This window comes from Lampris incognitus, chromosome 3 (genome assembly GCF_029633865.1).
Source record: "Lampris incognitus isolate fLamInc1 chromosome 3, fLamInc1.hap2, whole genome shotgun sequence".
Taxonomy (NCBI): Eukaryota; Metazoa; Chordata; class Actinopteri; order Lampriformes; family Lampridae; genus Lampris; species Lampris incognitus.
Genome location: NC_079213.1, coordinates 74,284,410 through 74,305,090, shown reverse-complemented (window position 1 = coordinate 74,305,090; position 20,681 = coordinate 74,284,410). Strand labels below are relative to the sequence as shown.

At 44.1% G+C, this 20,681-nt stretch overlaps 1 protein-coding gene across 1 annotated transcript in view; it reads right to left on the bottom strand.

The window, feature by feature from the left end:
* The window catches only part of tgfbr3 (transforming growth factor, beta receptor III), a 71,863-nt gene that overhangs the window by 12,063 nt on the left and 39,119 nt on the right, over nucleotides 1–20,681 (bottom strand). The window contains exons 7-16 of the mRNA XM_056276805.1: nucleotides 20,268–20,451; nucleotides 18,031–18,193; nucleotides 17,431–17,578; nucleotides 13,820–14,009; nucleotides 13,225–13,511; nucleotides 8,209–8,364; nucleotides 6,846–6,995; nucleotides 6,230–6,415; nucleotides 4,169–4,462; nucleotides 3,404–3,533 (exon numbers count right to left, since the gene is read on the bottom strand). Coding sequence (XP_056132780.1) covers nucleotides 3,404–3,533; nucleotides 4,169–4,462; nucleotides 6,230–6,415; nucleotides 6,846–6,995; nucleotides 8,209–8,364; nucleotides 13,225–13,511; nucleotides 13,820–14,009; nucleotides 17,431–17,578; nucleotides 18,031–18,193; nucleotides 20,268–20,451 — 1,888 coding nt within the window. The remainder of the gene's footprint in view (nucleotides 1–3,403; nucleotides 3,534–4,168; nucleotides 4,463–6,229; nucleotides 6,416–6,845; nucleotides 6,996–8,208; nucleotides 8,365–13,224; nucleotides 13,512–13,819; nucleotides 14,010–17,430; nucleotides 17,579–18,030; nucleotides 18,194–20,267; nucleotides 20,452–20,681) is intronic.

Sequence of the window (20,681 nt, the reverse complement as noted above, 5' to 3'; positions counted from 1 at the left end):
TGCCTGGAGCTGTGCCCAAAGAGGAAACACCCAGGGCGGTCTGACAGGACGCGGAAGTGGGACAAGCTACGCTAACTGCTAGCCCATGCAGACCGACAGTTCCGATAACACTGAGGGCGGTCTGGTGGTGGCCTCGCCTAGCCTTGACTGTGTTTTTAGTGTCGTCATGTGGAGTGCTGCGAGGTGTGTCGAAGGTGTCTGCCTGGGAGAGCTAGCGTTGGATCGGCTGAGGGAGCTTGGTCTGCTGCATCTTGTGGGCCCAAGGACCATGGCCCTGACCGGGGCTGCGCTCAAAGAGGAACACCGAGGGCGGTCTGAAAGAACACGGAAGAGGGGCAGGCTAAGCTAACTGCTAGCCCATGCAGACTGGCAGTTCTGACTGTCATCCTGACTGGTGTTCATACTCCTGGACAGTGATTTTTTTTTTTTTTTTAGTTTAGATATAGTATGTGTTAGTTTGGATATATGTGTTCTTGTAGTTTTTAAATATGTGTTTTTTGTCTTTGTGTTGCACTGCTGTGGGCTGGGGGAAATTATGTTCTGTTTCATTTCATGTGCGCAAGTACATGAAATGAAATGCCAGTGTTTCTGATTCTGATTTTTGTACACTTTTGTACAGTTATGATCACATACTCTTGCTCCACCTTCCTCACTCATATTTTGAATGTAATTCATTAGCCAAAAAAGAGACAGAATGCAAAATAAACAAAGTTAAAGATGAATTTGACTGACGGCTTTTTTTTTCAAATTTTCTAGATATCGCGATAATATCGTTATCATGAATTCTTCTGGCCACGATAATCGTGTAGTGAAAACCTGATATCACGACAGCCCTCGTTCAGACACATTTCAGTAGGTTTTAGTTTGAGTAATTTTGAACTTAACCCATTTGCACTAGAATGAACCAATCAAATTAGTTATTTCAAATGGCAAAACAAGTTTTCAGATAAATCTGCCTGTCCGGTGTGAGTTAGAGTTTAGTTTAGACTAATTAGTACGTTTTATATGATGTAGAGCTGTTCAAGTTATCATTTAAAAATTGCATGGATGACAAACTCATCTGCTTAGTAAGATGAAGCAATATGAAGGGTAAGCATATTCATCTTCTATCTTCACAGCACTTGTATACACTGCAGTTCTGTCTTTCTAACACTTATTATTATTCTGTCATTGTTCTATTACTCTAATGTCATGAACATGTTTTGGAAACATTAGATAAGGTTGATTGTCATGCAACCAAACCGAAGCACAACAGGCGTCATTTAAATTGTTTTCAACACCAAGGGTTTTTGCTGCTCTTCAAAAAGATTCCTCACTTACTCCACGCGGGGTAAAGGCAATCTGAGTTTTCCTTAAAGTTACAGGATTTGTTGAAGATTGGGTGGATTTATTGATGTTGTGAGGCAATAAATCCACTTTTGATGGAAAGACTTTGAGGCGCTTATATTTTTCCATGCACCGAGTAGGCAACAAGTGGCCTTCTTTGATTTGTAGATCAAGCTCAGCTCTTTGGGATGCCGTCCAGTGCAGAGCTGTGGCCCTTAAAAGGCTGCTTGTTTTCTTTGCCATCTCAGCATAAGAGATGGCTTTGTGTTCGAAAACATGGCCTTTGAAATTGTGGTCTTTCATTGCATTTACAGCATATCTGTGTTTACTTAATCTGCACCATGGAAAATAAAACCGGTGCACTGGCATGGTGACAGGGGCGATGCTTACCCCTGTCCGTTACCAGGTTGGGCTTGCTGAGCTTACTGCAGCTTTGGCACACTCAGGACTCGCTTAAGTCTCGCTTTACCAATATCTAAAGGGGCTAAGGTAGTTCAGTCGCTTTTTATTAACATCATAAAGGATGTTTCTCTCAATGACCGCATCTAATTCTTGGTTTTTTCACTGAAAGCTGACAGTGGTGAGTTGTTCACAGTGCCAAATCATAATGTAATAAAACCACCAACATCCATTTGGCATGGTTTACTCAAACCATGGCAGCCCGCAGCGATTAAAATGAGGTGGCATTAATATTCAACTTTGGTGAGTCAAGAAAGTTGACTAAAACCGACCACAGCCCCCCTTATTGATGTAATTGCTCCGAGGGGAAGCTGATTTGAAAAACCCTAACAGTTAAGGAGACACCAGGCACTTATGATATCACCCAATCTCAGTTTAGGTTATAATTAGTCGAATGTGCTGGTGGGAACCACCAGGCCTCCCCCAAGCGCTCCACCCTCCCTCCTCACTCTGCTCACACCCGGTCCCTGCTCTCAGAGCCCGGGACGCTGTATGATAGAGTGAGTGACTAATCTAGCGATGAGGGGCCTTTAGGCTCTGGCAGCACTCCTGAAGCCAGCAGACCTCTCCCCTTCAGAGCACACACACATACCTCTTGCCCCTCTCTAGTGGGAAGGAGAGGCCATAGTCAAGGTCTAAGTGAAAACAACTGTGGCTCCATGCTGGATTTCTCTTTTTCCATCCTTTCTTCACTACAGACTGGTCCAGTGAAGCAAAACCAGGCCTCAGTTTTAGCAAACTCTCTTTTACGCCAATCTTTCACATGCAAAAGCACACACGCGCACACGCACGCACGCACGCACGCACGCACGCACGCACGCACGCACACACACACACACACACACACACACACACACACACACACACACACACACACACACACACACACACCTTAGCTAATGACAACCAGATGTGGAGATTTGATGTGTAATGTTTTGTGGCTGGAGTGGTTTACTCTAATCTCAAAGTGCTAGACTCAGTCCTCCCTGGCTCCTCATGCCGTCATCAGTCCCCCATCTTAACTTCATCTTGCTTTATCAGTTTTCTTATCAATCCTTACATACGCTCAAAAACAGAAAGCACAGCTCAGTCCACAACGTGTAGCTTTGACAACAACAAAATATGGATCAGAGTTTTGTTATGGGTTTAGATTGTGCACAATACCTGCAAGCCAAAAGACATTTGAACTTAGAATTTTAACATCATGCCTTGAAAATTTAAAAAGTGCATTTTTTTTTTTTTACCCCAGAAAGTTGAATCAGTTCATCTGGACACAGGGTTTAGTGGGAGAAATGTTCCATCGCTCATCTAAGTGACTTTGCCAGTCTCAGCTGACTGCAGGTATCCCAACCCTTATAAAAAGCACAGTTGCGTAACGACCAAAACCGGCACAGATGCGTAACAAACCAGCGATCGGGTTTCATATGCAAATTGCCGTGACCATTAACTAGAGTTATGATGGGCATGTGTACTATTCACAGAGGATCGGGAATAGTTGCAATCAAAGCATTGTAAGATGGTGACAGATGTACTCTTGGCCCCCCTCCTTTGTTCAGGGATGGTTGGATGGTCAGATGATGATGATGATAATTTTTTTTACCTTTTGCGTTTTACTGACCTGGTGATCTCCTTGTTTCTTCCCCATCAGGCACTACGACCAGTGTCTTGGTGAACGTCTTGGTGTTCATCATCATAGCGAGGATTGTGTCGACACTGACTGAATCACAGCTGTCACTGGGCTGTATGCACTGTGTTAACATAACAGAAATAAGAAATTTCAAAATATCTTCGGATTTGAAGACCTCTGACAAATGAGTGGGACTATTGAGTAAAATCTTTTCAGCTGATGAGTCTGAAAACCCAGTGCTGCATACTTAATGAGGAGCACATTTGAAACGGCGAAATATTTCAGCGTGAGAAAAAGATGTATATATAATATCATATACGGAGCGTCACTGAACGCTCTTTCCTTTTCATTATGAAGCACAGATCCAACAGCAACCATACATTAGTTAAGTGACTCCTTTCATCACCAGCCACATGTATGACTGTGAGGAAATCGTAAATACTCTAAATTCATGGTTGAGGTCAAACCTCAGCCTGACCCCGATCATAATCGAATGTAAACATTAGCTTCACCACTCTGAGTCATTGCTACAAGGCCCCCATCACCGCTTTGACAAGATTTCTTTTTAAATACCTCAGGTACCAAAGGATATCAAAAGAGCAAAAAAAAAAAGTACATGAGGTTGCAAAAGTCCAGTGACTGAGGTAAATTGTGAAGTGGAAAACAATGCTTTTAAAATTTGATGCTTATTAAGTCATTATGCGCACCCGGGAACATATAAAAGTTAATTTAAGGGAAAAAATGTTAACAGCATACCACTGGTAGCCTTTGGTTGCTCTGGTATCTCTTGGAGCACAGGGACATTTCGCAGTGCAGAAAGAGTAGTGACAGGTTGAACTTTGAGTTGAAGATGAAGCTGAACCTCTTCCTGTCCGTCTTGGTGTTGGGGATGGGGAGCTCCCTCAGAGGGTAGTACTTGATAGAGTCGTCAGTGGGGCAGATGTTCTCGATGAGGGTGTAGTCGGAGACCACGCTGGGGTTGGAGTTGGGAGAGATGAAGCACGACTGGATCATGAATCCCATCTCTGGATCTGCTTTGGTGGCCAGGACCTGAGGCAGAAAGCAGAAGCGTATTGTTTTCTACGACAAGCTACTCTGTGCAAGCAATACAAATGCTGTTTTTAATGAGCAGAATAATTTTTTTGTAATAAAGGTGGAAAGGAAAGGACTATTATCATCTCTTTTTTTGTGGATCCCCCCCCCTTTTTCTCCCAAATTGCAGTTGGCCAATTACCCCACTCTTCCGAGCCGTCCTGGTCACTGCTCCACCCCCTCTGCCGATCCGGGGAGGGCTGCAGACTACCACATGCCTCCTCCCATACAAGTGGAGTCGCCAGCCGCTTCTTTTTACCTGACAGTGAGGAGTTTCACCAGGGGGATGTAGTGCATGGGAGGATCACGCTATTCCCCCCAGTTCCCCCTCCCCCCTGAACAGGCGCCCCAACCGACCAGAGGAGGCACTAGTGCAGCGACCAGGACACATACCCACATCCGGCTCCCCACCCACAGACACGGCCAATTGTGTCTGTAGGGACACCCAACCAAGCCGGAGGTAACACGGGGATTCGAACCAGCAATCCCGGTGTTGGTAGGTAATGGAATAGACCACCACACTACCCAGATGCCCCCCGGAGTATTATAATCTTATCGAGGGCGATCAAGTATTTTTTTCCCCAAGATATTTCACTCTACAAAGTAGCTGTAATGTACAATAGTTTGTACTGTCACTAAATTGTGTTTAGAAGGGCAAGAAAAAACAACATATCTTTCACAATACTACAATTCACTAAAAATATCAGTACTGTACACAGTGGACCACTTCCAGGTTGAAATGATCAGTGCTTTAAACACATTGTTTTTGTGTGGTCAAGAAAACAAAGAGTTTTTTTCCTTCATGTCTACACTTTGCGGTGCCTTTTGTCTGCAGCTGTTCATGCACAAAACTTGTAGGCAGGTCACCCGGCTGCCTAATTTGTGTCGGGAAAAAAAAAACGGCAGACACAAAAATGGTAGACAACAATATTTAGCGCAACCTTTTCCTGATACAAGTCTTTCCTATTATAGTATAATTTCAATTACGCCCGTATGACACAACTGAAATGTCAGTGTTCAGGATGGACTAACAACAGTAAATCAGACACAGTTAGCAACAGCCGAGGACATGAAGTAGATAAGTGCCAGAATATGAGCAACAAAGCACAGTTGCATAATGCCGTTCTCACACACACCTTTGGAGCCTGACCTCGGGGCAGCTTGCAGCCCTGTGTGAGAGGTCTAGAGGTGGAAGGGAGGGTTAGGCTAAAGGCCTCGTGCACAGAGAGGTCTTTGTTAACCCGCTGGCTCTGTGTCCACAGTGTCAGTGAAGCATCTCCCTCTGATATCATCATAAATCTTCACTTCAAAGGACCTCTTAGTATGAGCTTTCGCCTTCCTTTCTTTACGTGGGCCCCATAATTACGGTTTCACAAGAGGTATTCTGAACCAGATGAATCACCAACACACACGGAAGCGCGACAATGGATTTTACTGGTGGGAGTAAGAGTTGGCTTTTTGGCCCAAACTAGACCAAATACAAACTGGCCTTGAGGATGCCACACTAAGAGATCAAGGCATGTGGGAGCCGAAATCGCAGACTGAGAGTACACACAGCAAAGTTTTCTCTGCTGTTAAGACAGCGTTTATGTTCTAAAAGACAGAGGCCAAACTGCAAACAGTGAAGTTGGACAACAGGTTTTGTTATCTGCTAAATATACAGTATGGGGAATTGCACTTCCTAATATTCCGGATGGCCTTAATGCATCAGAGTGCACAGCTTACCTCAACAAAGACTTGCTTATTTTTTGAAACAGCATGGAAAGCCTGTGGCCCAGGGTGCTGGAAAAGGTTTGTGTTGTACAGCTCCATGCTGAACGTCACGTTGTTGACTGGTTCCTTGGCTGGTCCTGGTGCAATCCTGAGAACTGTTTCAAGGATTTCCTGGTTCTTTCGATATGTGCAGTTGAACTGGGAGAGAAAAAAGATGAAGCCAATGCAAACATCAGCAGGGATCTGACATGACATTCCACCATTGAGCACCCTCACCCCGAAATGACTGCATGTCAGTGATCCATCACAGCAAGATGGATCAAGAGGCCTAAAAGGACGTGGACGGGAGCAACGAGAGGGAGGCAGGAAATGGACAAGAAGGAGGGAAATAAGTTAGCATAGAGAAGGAGAAAAGGAAGAAAAGAAATGGTGAACTTCAAAACTAAAGAGTGTTAGGTTAAGATAAGCTAAAGAAACAGACACCACAGATGGACAGTGAGAGTAGGCCAGATGAGTCTTAACTAGCTCCGAGGGACTCTGGGAAATGGAGTTTCAACCATCTGGCCAAGCCCTGCCATGAAATATTGCTCTGTCAGATCAAGAAACAAAAGTGAATCAGATGCCTCACCAATATGGAGGACTGGTGTTCTGTGGGCTCCGAGAAAGTCCTCTCTAACTCCTCTGTGTCCCTCGGGAAAACCACATCTCCTGACTCCAAATCCTCATAATCCACTGGCCCACCACTCCCATCCTTAGCCTCAGAATGACTTATCTTGATCTGTAATCCACAGGGAGTTAATGATAAAGAGCAAAAGAACTGCGTTAATAAATGAATAGACTTCATGCCACAAAAGCCAGTTCCACATGTTTTCTTTTCTTTCAAATGGTGTTGCTTAATCCAGAGTGTTCACACAGCAAATTGCACTGAGTTGAACCTGTGAAAAGGTTGCCAAAACATTCTGCATTGGAAGAGTTTGAAATAAAATGTGGGGATGTTCGGGGATTTTTTTTCAGAAAAAACAAAACAAAAAACAATTGAAATGTACTCCTGTTTCTGTGGAGCAGTAACAGGGAAACTTCTGCTGATTCCTTGGGGACTTCAGCAGGAGGAGATGAGTTGGCAGTTTTTTGTTTAATTTTTTTTTTTTGCTATGTTTTTGTTTTTTTTTTTTTTTCATTTTGATTTAATGAGACAAGAGCACAACTTCCATGATACTAACATTAGCTGACCTGCCACTGGCGCCCTTCATCGAAATACATTTTTACAAGACGGGTCAAAAAACACCCATCTTCTATGTCCTTTGTTGTGCAAGGACATAGAAAATAAAAATAATCTTGCAAAACTTTTTCAAGATTCAGTTTTGCAAGATTCAGTATTCACATCCGACAGCTCAAGTTCTCTTCATTAACATGAACGCAGGCTACGTGTTTGCTCAAACAAGTAAAGATGAATGACTTCCTCCCAGACCTTTTGAAATCTTTTGTGGGGGAAATACGGAACAACACATTTTCGGTCCAGTAAAGATTAAAAACCCTGGGCACATGTCCAAGGCTGTCTTTGTGTTCATCTTGGAAGCAGAGATAACCCAAGTCTGGTCAACACAAATTAATGATTTTTATTTTCATGTCCTTGCATAACCAAGGACATATAAGATGGTGTTTTTGTGCCCTGTCTTGTAAAAATGTATTTCGATGAAGGGCGCCGGTGGCAGGTCAGCTAATGTTAGTGTCACGGAAGTTGTGCTCTTGCCTCATTAAATCAAAATGAAAAAGAAAAACATAGCAAAAAAAAACAAAACACCAAGTCACCTCCTCCTGCTGAAGGTCTCCATGGTTTCAGCTGGGTAGGGGGGGGGGATTTTAGTTTTTTTATTTCTATTAGAAACTCTGCTGTGTAAATGGTCTTGGATTAAGTAATATACTGCATTATTGCTGTCAGATGTTGACTGATACTTAATAAATCAAGACGTAATTGCTGATATTGTACTTACTGAATTGATGTAGAGGACCACTGAACCTCCCGGCATGGGATACACAGTGGTCTGACAGCCAGCTAGAGGGGTTTCCAGGGTGTAGTGGGTGGCATTGACTGACGCTTTGCATTCTGGATCTTCGAGGGTGAGGTTGGCATTAGTAATCCCATTGGCCTGGAGACAAGAGTCAAATAAAACCAAGGCAAATTAGATGCAGACGAAAAAAAAACTTTCTTCATTCACTGATTTTCAAAATTCTGAAAAGACCCTTTTCAACATTGTTTTGCTCAACTCCAAGTTCCCAGGAGTAAACAAAAACCACAAGGTGGTCTAGCTCCAATCCTGACTTCTAATTAGAGCCTATTGCAGTTTCCGTACTGTGATGTGGGCTGACTTTGCTTTCCTTGTGTTCAGGCGCCCAGTGTTGGGAACCACTTCATACCCATTTCTACATCAGCCAGTGCTTCAGAAGGAGGTTGGCAATTAAAATGCAGGGACATACTCTAGGAAGACTTCATATCTATTTATGGAATTAATATTATTTTATGGGCATAAAGTCAGAACTGAAATGTAACACGACCAGGCTCGGGCTCAGACTGGCAATCTGGCAACTAATGCCAGATGGGCCGGCCCACCAGTGTACTGCAAGGCCAGCAATGGGGGGGGGAAATCGCCCTGCCGGCCCACTTCATGTTGAAACAGCCCACCAGATTGGGGGTTGCACAGTCCCAATAGGCTACCTATACTGTAAGTCAGGTACAGGAAGTGCTACCCTTGTCCTCCCCCCACCCCTTCAAGTGGCTGCATCCATCCATGTAATGTCAGAGGTCAAGCAGGAAATAATCAAATCAAGAGAGAGTGGAAACTATAAGTTGGAAAATAAAGCTAGCCTGAAATGGATAAAGGTGCCAAAAAGCAAAAAGGTGGAGCAGGGAATGTCAGAGAGGAGAAGAAAGAAAAAAGAAAACAAGGCTGATGGAATAATCGACAGGATGACAGAGAAGAGCGCACTGATGAAACATCTTCTCACCGCCTAAGGTAAGACTTGTTATTCTACTACTACTACTACTACTACTACTACTACTACTACTACTACTACTACTACTACCTTCAGCTGCTCCCGTTAGGGGTCGCCACAGCGGATCATCCATTTCCATTTCTTCCTGTCCTCTGCATCTTCCTCTGTCGCCACCATTCTATTCTACTCTATTTGCCGCTTAAAGCTGCTGTGCTAGGCTGTGTTTCATATGATGTCAAGGTGAGAGTGTTATTAAGGCTCAGCTGATTAGTCACTCTGGGTGTGCTCCAATAAGGTGCAGGCATGCTGCTTGTCCCAGCCTGACAACAGCAGTGACTCAACCCGTTTAAATAGTGTCAGTAGCATGAAATCCTGACTGTTAAGCCTGCTGTGTGCATTGCATCAGATCAGCTGAGAACACAACGTCGGATGATTGACTATAAATAGAGTGTTGTTAATCAATGTCCAATTTTAGACACATTTCCAAATCATCATTAGGCTAGGCCTACATTAAGGAAAGAAAGCTTTTGTCTAGTGTGAAAATGGAGTTTGGCTATTTCATTTCATGATGACAGCATTGCATTTTGTCATAGATTACACTCATGACATATAATTATGTCATATTTGTTTTATTTAAGTTACAGATTGTAGCATAAATGCATTGAGCGTTGGGTTGCCCATTGTCAAATGGGGTGTCAACTTTTCCTCTAGGCTATTTCTTGGCGGTCCAGACGAAAATTGCCAGGGTCGTATTTTTGTTCCCAGTCTGACCCTGAATATGCCCTTTACCACCCTGTTCCTTATCATATATTTTTAGTTACATATATATTTCAACATTACATATTTATCTCTAAAAAGCTGCTTATCTCATGTCTATCCTTTCAGCCATACACACACACACACACACACACACACACACACACACACACACACACACACACACACACACACATATATATATATATATACAGTGCATCCGGAAAGTATTCACACCCCTTTACTTTCCCCACATTTTGTTATGTTACAGCCTTATTCCAAAATGGATTAAATTCTTTTTTTTCCCTCATCATTCTACACACAATACCCCATAATGTCAAAGTGAAAAAGGTTTTGTAGAAATTTTTGCAAATTTATTAAAAATAAAAACTGAAATATTGCATGTACATGAGTATTCACACCCTTTGCTTTGACACTCAAAATTGAGCTCAGGTTCATCCTGTTTCCATTGATCATCCTTGAGATGTTTCTACATCTTGATTGGAGTCCAACTGTAGTAAATTCAACTGATTGGACATGATTTGGAAAGGCACACACCTGTCTATATAAGGTCCCACTGTTGACAGTGCATGTCAGAGCAGAAACCAAGCCATGAAGTCAAAGGAATCATCTGTGGACCTCCGAGACAGGATTGTATCGAGGCACAGATCTGGGGAAGGGTAAAAAAAAAATTTCTACAGCTTTGAAGGTCCCGAAGAGCACAGTGGTCTCCATCATTCGTAAATAGAAGAAGTTTGGATCCACCAGGACTCTTCCTAGAGCTGGCCGCCTAGCCAAACTGAGCAATCGGGGGAAGGGGGGCCTTGGTCAGGGAGGTGACCAAGAACCCGATGGTCACTCTGACAGAGCTCCAGCGTTCCTCTGTGGAGATGGGAGAACCTTCTAGAAGGACAACCATCTCTGCAGCACTCCACCAATCAGGCCTTGATGGTAGAGTGGCCAGACGGAAGCCTCTGCTCAGTAAAAGGCACATGACAGCCCGCTTGGAGTTTGCCAGAAAATACCTAAAGGACTCTCAGACCATGAGAAACAAGATTCTCTGGTCTGATCAAACCAAGATTGAAGTCTTTGGCCTGAATGCCAAAGACTGGAGGAAACCAGGCACCTCTCATCACCTTGCTAATACCATCCCTACAGTGAAGCATGGTGGTGGCAGCATCATGCTGTGGGGATGTTTTTCAGTGGCAGGAACTGGGAGACTAGTCAGGATCGAGGGAAAGATTAATGGAGCAAAGTACAGAGAGATCCTTGATGAAAACCTGCTCCAGAGTGCTCAGGACCTCAGACTGGGGCGAAGGTTTACCTTTCAACACAACAACGACCCTACGCACACAGCCAAGACAACGAAGGAGTGGCTTCGGGACAAGTCTGTGAATGTCCTTGAGTGGCCCAGCCAGAGCCCAGACTTGAACCCCATTAAACATCTCTGGAAAGACATGAAAATAGTTGTGCAGCGACACTCCCCATCTAACCTTACAGAGCTCGAGAGGATCTGCAGAGAAGAATGGGAGAAATACCCCAAATATACACTACCGTTCAAAAGTTTGGGATCACCCAAACAATTTTGTGTTTTCCATGAAAAGTCACACTTATTCACCACCATATGTTGTGAAATGAATAGAAAATAGAGTCAAGACATTGACAAGGTTAGAAATAATGATTTGTATTTGAAATAAGATTTTTTTTACATCAAACTTTGCTTTCGTCAAAGAATCCTCCATTTGCAGCAATTACAGCATTGCAGACCTTTGGCATTCTAGCTGTTAATTTGTTGAGGTAATCTGGAGAAATTGCACCCCACGCTTCCAGGAGCAGCTCCCACAAGTTGGATTGGTTGGATGGGCACTTCTTTGAGCAGATTGAGTTTCTGGAGCATCACATTTGTGGGGTCAATTAAACGCTCAAAATGGCCAGAAAAAGAGAACTTTCATCTGAAACTCGACAGTCTATTCTTGTTCTTAGAAATGAAGGCTATTCCATGCGAGAAATTGCTAAGAAATTGAAGATTTCCTACACCGGTGTGTACTACTCCCTTCAGAGGACAGCACAAACAGGCTCTAACCAGAGTAGAAAAAGAAGTGGGAGGCCGCGTTGCACAACTGAGCAAGAAGATAAGTACATTAGAGTCTCTAGTTTGAGAAACAGACGCCTCACAGGTCCCCAACTGGCATCTTCATTAAATAGTACCTGTTAGAGCCTGTTTGTGCTGTCCTCTGAAGGGAGTAGTACACACCGGTGTAGGAAATCTTCAATTTCTTAGCAATTTCTCGCATGGAATAGCCTTCATTTCTAAGAACAAGAATAGACTGTCGAGTTTCAGATGAAAGTTCTCTTTTTCTGGCCATTTTGAGCGTTTAATTGACCCCACAAATGTGATGCTCCAGAAACTCAATCTGCTCAAAGAAGTGCCCATCCAACCAATCCAACTTGTGGGAGCTGCTTCTGGAAGCGTGGGGTGCAATTTCTCCAGATTACCTCAACAAATTAACAGCTAGAATGCCAAAGGTCTGCAATGCTGTAATTGCTGCAAATGGAGGATTCTTTGACGAAAGCAAAGTTTGATGTAAAAAAAATCTTATTTCAAATACAAATCATTATTTCTAACCTTGTCAATGTCTTGACTCTATTTTCTATTCATTTCACAACATATGGTGGTGAATAAGTGTGACTTTTCATGGAAAACACGAAATTGTTTGGGTGATCCTAAACTTTTGAACGGTAGTGTAGGTGTGCCAAGCTTGTAGCTTCATACCCAAGAAGACTTGAGGCTGTAATCGCTGCCAAGGGTGCCTCAACCAACTACAGAGTAAAGGGTGTGAATACTTATGTACATGCAATATTTCAGTTTTTTATTTTTAATAAATTTGCAAAAATTTCTACAAAACCTTTTTCACTTTGTCATTATGGGGTATTGTGTATAGATTGATGAGAAAAAAAACGAATTTAATCCATTTTGGAATAAGGCTGTAACATAACAAAATGTGGGGAAAGTGAAGGGGTGTGAATACTTTCCGGATGCACTGTATACTATATATTTATATATATTTAGCAATGCTGGTAAGCGGAAGAGGTTTAAATCTGCTCACTGGATATTCAGTTTGAAGACGTTCTGCACTCAACCGGGCTGAAAACTAACGTCCAGTGAATAGATTTAAACCTGTCCTGGATAATTTACTACCTGGATGACTGAAATGAATCTTCAGATACTGAATAGAAAGGTTTTTCCCTTATCCACTCACCTGAAGGCTCTCTTTTTCAATGCTGACGATCATCCTTGTGTCCTCACACTGCACGTTGGGGCCAACGCTAAGGATCCCCTGCTGCTCCTCAGGCTCCCCGCCCTCCCAGGGCCGGTCATCGAGGGAGGGGGGCAGAGGCAGGTATGGCAGGCCCTGGGGCATGGGGGCTGGGAAGAGGAAGGGGAGACTGGAGCGTGGCGGAGTGGCTCCTGCACCTGGGAGTGGACTGGCGTCACGTAGGATGGAGAGCTCTGGGGGAAACATGCCCTCCAGGGAATCCGCCACATCTGGAAGTCACACAGGCCGTGAGGCATGGCAATTTTACAGGCATTGAAATTGCACAGGGCTAACACCGTAAACTACTTCACAATTTCACGCCACTCTCTTTACAAGTATGGTGAAAATCTGAATTTTTAGTCATTAGTCTTTAATGTCAATTATTATTTATTTTTGCGTTGGGTGCAATAAAATCGTGTTTATTCATTATGCGCTACAATTTCTTGAAAGGGAAACTATACATGCAGCCTCTGCGCTCCAGTACATTTGAGACTGGGCAGAACATGCAGCGGGTGTTGAACACACTAGTTCAGCTTACCTTGCTCTCGAAGTCGGAGGCTGAAGTGGTTAGCCACAGGAGTACTGGTGTATGAGGTAACCGGGCCAAAGCCATGCTCCTCCGCCCACTTGATCAAAGCCTGCGACCCTGAGGGCAGATGCTGCTTTGGGGTTTTTGACACTTGCATCATCCTCTCTGTGTTTGCACTCAGACTTACAGTATCAGGGGTCTATAAGAAGAAGAAAAAAAGATCACAATTCAAAACCCAGTTGCTCTGAAAGAACGAAATATCTTCTGTACTCATGGGGTAGAACTTGGTCGGCAGAGGAGAATGTAGCGTTTTAATGGTACAGTTTGTATGGAAAGTCTATTATATTCTAGCTGGTATTCAAATACATTTTATTACAAAGAAACTGATTTTTAGAGTTTGATGGCATTAGCGTGTAATAGCTGTGACTACTAAGTTTCATTTGTTTTGCTTTATTGTATGTTGTCTTACATTGTAAAAAAAACCCAAACACACCATTATCAGCTTCTAAAGCTGTTATGTCCAGATCCAAAAACAACAGCTAACTGCTTTCTTCTCCAGAGAAAAGAAACAAATGTTTTGGGGTAATGCCTTATGACAGATCTGAAATATGAAGTGCAGCCCTGATCTTATTCCAAGAGGCAGTAAACCTTTTTATCACATTCCTTAAACAGAAACACGTTGGTATGGGCCTAGGATGGTAGAAACGAGCGCTCTCATGACAAATTGACCAAAAAACAAAACACATTGCACTGAGGGAGAAAACTCTATGCTTTTTCTTATGCCCGGGGAAAAACACATATTACAATCAACCCCCTACAAATTGCTTCTGTCATATAAAGGCGTCAAAAACGCCAAGACCCATGTGACATAGGCGACACATGTGGGGTCCAGCGGATTGGACCAATAAAATACGAGGTGAGAAGAGAGGCAACAGGCCAGCGTTAGCCAACTCAGCTCTCTGGGTGGACTTATGAGAAATTGGGGTGTGGTGTTCTACAATAACACTGCCAACTTCAGCCCCCCAACACCACCATCACTGTCCTCTATGTCTGCACCCCCCCACCCTTTTTCTCCCCAACTGTACCCATGCAATTACCCCACTCTTCCGAGACGTCCCGGTCACTGCTCCACCCCCTCTGCTGATGCAGGGAGGGCTGCAGACTACCACATGCCTCCTCCGATACAGGTGTGGAGTCGCCAGCTGCTTCTTTTCACCTGACAGTGAGGAGTTTCGCTAGGGGGAGGTAGCACGTGGGAGGATCACGCTATTCCCCCCCAGTTCCCCCTCCCCCCCAAACAGGCGCCCCGACCGACCAGAAGAGGCGGTAGTGCAGCAACCAGGACACATACCCACATCCGGCTTCCCCCACCCACAGACACAGCCAATTGTGTCTGTAGGGACACACAACCAAGCCTGAGGTAACATGGGGATTCGAACCGGCGATCTCCGTGACCGCTATGCTACCTAGACGCCCCCTGCACCACCACTGTATCCTATCTTTATTAAGGAATTCGTTGGTCATTCTCGCGCTGCCACATGAGGAAAGACTAATCCTTTCTCACAGTCATCTTGCAGATATCCAGCATGTTTGTCTCGCAACACTATGACCAATTGTCTCTCCCGCAGTAGCAGGGCTGCCACTTTATGAGGCTATCATATCACATACAGCACATAGCTGACATTCTGCTTAACACTAACACCGTTTTTTCCCCCACTGATATTCACACTTACAGAAAAAAACCCCACACATTTGCTTCACTTCCACCATCCAGCCACCTGGACACGTAACATACGCTGTAACATGTCTGTGAATGTTCTCATTCATCCAGGTCATGGTTATCCACTGGATACGCTGTAACGTAATATGTCACTCAGGACACATTCAACAGTACGCCGAGCAAGCCTCAACAATGAGGACGGGACAAAAGAAAATAAAGTTTAAGATTTAAATTTCATTATATATAATATAATCACGAGTTGAGCTCGAGCTGCTCAGTGTAATTAATTTGACCTGGAACTCTCAAACTTGAACACAGAGCTCACGTTGACTGAACATTTGTTTGTGCCATTGTGTATTCTTCATGTGCCCTGTCCTGGTGTACACTCATGGAGCCTGGCTGATTCAGAGCTGTGACTTGGCAGCTGCACAGACAGACCATGCCTGGCATAAGTGCAGTGTCACGGCTAGCAACTACCCTGCAGGAATATCTGCATTACACAGTGTGTGGAAATCCAAACCTCCCAGCTCACCTCCACAGAGGTCAGCATCAAGGGCTCATGGAGCAGCACTGAGTGCCCACGACAACACTGGATGGACATGAAGGACTTGGACAACAACATGTGACAAACATTACGAGACTTAAAGCATGGGTAAGATGGTGGAGTAATCCCTCCCCCTTTTTCTCCCCGATTGCACTTGGCCAATTACCCCACTCTTCCGAGCCATCCCGGTCTCTGCTCCACCCCCTCTACTGAGCCGGGGAGGGCTGCAGACTACCACATGCCTCCTCCAATACATCTGGAGTCGCCAGCCGCTTCCTTTCACCTGACAGTGAGGAGTTTCGCCAGGGGGATGTAGCACATGGGAGGATCACGCTATTCCCCCTAGTTCCCCCCTCCCACCCCCGAACAGGCACCCAAACCAATCAGAGGAGGCGCTAGTGCAGCGACCAGGACACATACCCACATCCGGCTATGCAGACACGGCCAGTTGTGTCTGTAGGGACGCCTGACCAAGCCGGAGGTAACATGGGGACTCGATCCAGCGATCCCCGTGTTGGTAGGCAACAGAATAGACCGTTACGCTACCCAGACGCCCATGGTGGAGTAATGTTTGATGTTGACAGATGGTCCTTGTCAGATTTACGCACATATTCCTCTACACTACAGAAAGACAGAGCTTAACATTTCAACCTTATGATCATTGAAGAAAGGGCTCATTTCTACATGTTGTGAAACTGAGCTATTTGCCCAAGTATAGGCATCATTTTTTTTGTTGGTTTGAGGAGATCCGTGGGTCTTAAATTACACTTGAGCAGATTTTATAAATGCTGTATGTGTGTACACCACTGCATTGTGATCACAGTGATGGAGTACAGTGTTAAAGCAATGTTTATGTTGCCCTACACTAAGCTCTTAAGTAATCACGTCTTGCAAAGTGTTAGAAAGATCATGCCTGAGGCAAGTAATGCTTATAATTTACATCATGACTGGTGGAATATGAGGTTGGCTGTGTGGATGATAAAAATATTGTAATAAACTAGGCCCATAAAAAAAAAGTCTGACACTACCACGCTCCTCTGGAGTTGTCCGAGTGAAATTTCACAGTTAATCTTTCCCCTCTCCTAACCCGCTATCCATAGGTTGCCCTCTCTGGCACTAGGGACAAGGTGCCAATTCAACACTCCTCCTATTGTGACAAATGTATCAGTCAGTCGCACAAAGTGGCGTCATTGTTTCTCTTCTGCCCTGTCTGTACTGTCATGTGTTGTGACATTACTTGTCAATCAAAGTGATCCAGTATCTCATGTTACAGTATTAAATTTTGGCAGACAGGTTTGCTGAAAAAAAGGCACCTCTGATTGAAAAGGTTGTCTATGTCAAAGTGCTAGAACTTACCACTACATTCAGATTGCCTATCACACTGTGGTCCTTCATGACCCAGTTGACAGACTTGGCACACTTGAGCAACAAGACAACATCACGATGCAGCAGGACATGGTCCTCAAAGGGCCGTAGTTCCACTACCACGTCCACCTGGAAGGCACTATGTAGAGATAGTGAGGAAGAGAGAGAGACACAGAGAGAGAGAGAGAGAAACTTTGGATGGCTAGGTCTTCTTAGTATTAGCATGTCTTCAGTGTCTGGCCAAATGATTAAAACCCTGGATGCATTCCCAGAAAAAAGCAGGACATGTGCACTACAGACCACATAGCACCATGGTGAGATACATCATGGCTTCCACATTCCCTGATTTGTGGAACCTATTGCGTGTACAGAATAATCGTTCCATTGGGGGAGTGAGGAGATTATCTGCCTGTATGGAGATACAGACTCAAGTCTGAGGTAAGTTTCTCAGGAAAAACACCATTAGATCACTATTATCCCCCTCGATGTTGATCCGAATTCAACTCAAAAGACACCGATAAAAGCATCTTGACCTCAAACATAAACTGTGAAAACATGGTTTCTTTTGCAATGTTCCATTTGGCTACTCACCTGCTGGAGTTTGGAGCTTGCAGCTCAATGATATGGACCTCTCTGTCTTGGTCTGGTCCAGACAGTACACATCCTTTAGAGGGCTGCATCTCCACATAGCCACCCAGGTAATTCAGGGACAGAAACTTGTTATCAATCTTGCAGGTGTCAGAAAACACTGGATCTAAAAAGGGAGATTCGTGTTACTGGGATTTCTAGCAGCAGAATATGATTTAATACAGATATGTTGTCGAGCTCTATTGAGCGCCAAAGCAGAGATTTCTGTTTTTGTTTGCCCCTTGGGGAGTGTAGGGTCAGCTGCAGAGTGGTGTCCCTAGATTAAGTGCTTTTGCTGAAAAACAACCTGGGCAAAGGTGAACGTTTCCTGAGTTTGTAACTCAAAACAAGTCTCTCAGGTAGGGGCTGGTCTGCCTATGTCCTAAGTTACTAACTATGCTGCTTTTAAAGTACATGTTATTCCCAAGCTGGCTTCCAGTGAAATACTAACCAGGCTCCACCCAAGATGGTTTCCAAGATCTCACAGGCACCCTTCACAGGTGCACGGGTATATCTCTATTAATTTCACATGGGAAAACCATGCCCAAAGTTTTGTCAGAACAGTTTGAAAAATAAAAGTCAAAAGGACACTCAATCAATTCCGAAAGTATCTTTTTTTTCTCCCCTGATGATCACAACCCTTTTACCATTGCCATATGCATTTACTCAGATATCCGTAAACTACCAGCAGACAGAACATGAAAAGTTAAGGCCCTTCTCCAGTCTCAAAGAAAACAAAGACATATGCTTCCTTATTTGGCAAACGGTGCCTTGGACAGAGTAGTTTGGAGAATATAAACTAAAGGGTTGGCACCTTCCTCTCCGGAACTCTTATGGCACTTACAAAGACCTGAGCAGAGAATCTGGGTGAGAGCGTGGTAAGAAAATACTGTGAAAATCTGCCCGTCCCCATGAAATGCTATTGAAGAGAGGAATTGAAAACCTACAGCTTCTTTCCTCGAGGTAAACATGGCACACTGGGCCCATGCCAAACCAACGGCCCGAATGATATTGGCCAAATGCTTAAAAGCTAAGCAATCACTCTGTTCTCCGTAGCAACTAAGAGTGTGGGGCACACATCCCTGGAAGTAGTGGAGCCATTATTCCTCTCCTGACAACCGCTTTGTTGTATTTCCTTGGAGTGAAAGATGCTCATTAAGAACAATGTGTCCCTTCTGGCTACTGACGTATTATGAAGTTGGACGTGTTGTCCGCTCACTTTATAAAGGAGCAGTGGGGAGTGAAGCATTCTAAGTTCTGGGCTCATACACGTGTGAGGATCAATCATAACCTCCTCCAGAGAAAGCCACATGTTTTTTCCTTCCTTCACTTCAAACAGCCTCCCTTCTTACCTCTCCCTATAGGAGAAGCTTGCAGAGGCTCACTCTGTTGTCTGGTTCAGCTCACCGCTGACATATTATTTCCACTTGCAGTAACCAAGGATAGCTCGCATTTGCTACACGAAAACACCTAAGATAATGTGAGAGACTTATCTGGCAATGTAGAAGCTCTCCTAAGATTAACGTTGATGACTGTGTTTTCTGGCATTATAAATTCACTGTTCTCACAATCTTAAACAAATGTTGTGTAAATTTATGATTCTACACACTGTCAAACTTTAGTCTTTAAATCCTTACATTCCACTGTCTTTCAAACTTGTGCACACGCACACACACACACGCACACACACACACACACACACACACACACACACACACACACACACACACACACACTGAAACTAGAGTGTGGATGGCTTCAAGCCTGAAGGAAGCCTCAGACTCATGCTAGCTGTCAGAGGAGCACTTCAACTAATTTCCCAGTCATTTTCATCTTAGCCACATTCTTAAAGACAAAAGATTGACAAGAAAAGGAAACAAGTACTACAAGTGACGAGTCTCAGCTTCGCCAGTGGAGTACATAGTCAATGAACCGGGACTGTTTTACTGCTCTGAGGCCCAGTAATTCCTCAGCACTGAGAATCAATTAGCAGGTACACATCTAATTAGGGTTTAGTTATCAGGTTAAAAAAATTGTCTGTTAAGACATGAGACATATTTCTTTGAGCAGTGTGTGTGTGTACGTTTGTAGCCAGAGACTGAATGCGGAGCCTACAAGAAAAAGTTAAAGGAGCTGAAGGTGAATGAGGAGGTGTGCCTTGGGGCCCAGAGCTATGTTAAGGAATTCTCCGTGGTACACACCTTCTCCCACTTTGATGTAGATGTCTTGAGTCATCTTGAGCTCAGAGAAAGAGGTGACTGCTCTGTACTTCTTCTGCGCCCAGTTGAGGAGGTGCTCATTGCCGTGAGGAAGGGTCTCATCCTGGATCTGGCAGGTGAGGGAGAAGTTTCGCGGCTGAGAGTGAACCTCCGAGCCCTCGGATACCTTGGGGAAGAGAAATGCAGTGGTGTTAGAGGGAGGAGGCTGCAGAATTGCTATGATTAGCCGTGATTATCGCCAGAATAGGTTTACATTGGAATTAAATACTTATTAACTCAAGGTTAAACGTGTATAAAACTTCACCGGTCTATCATCTAGTGTTTGATCAGCATCTGCCTCCCTGCCGTAGTCGGCAGCTGAAGTGAGAAATGTGAGGAAAGGATCAGCGGTGGGTT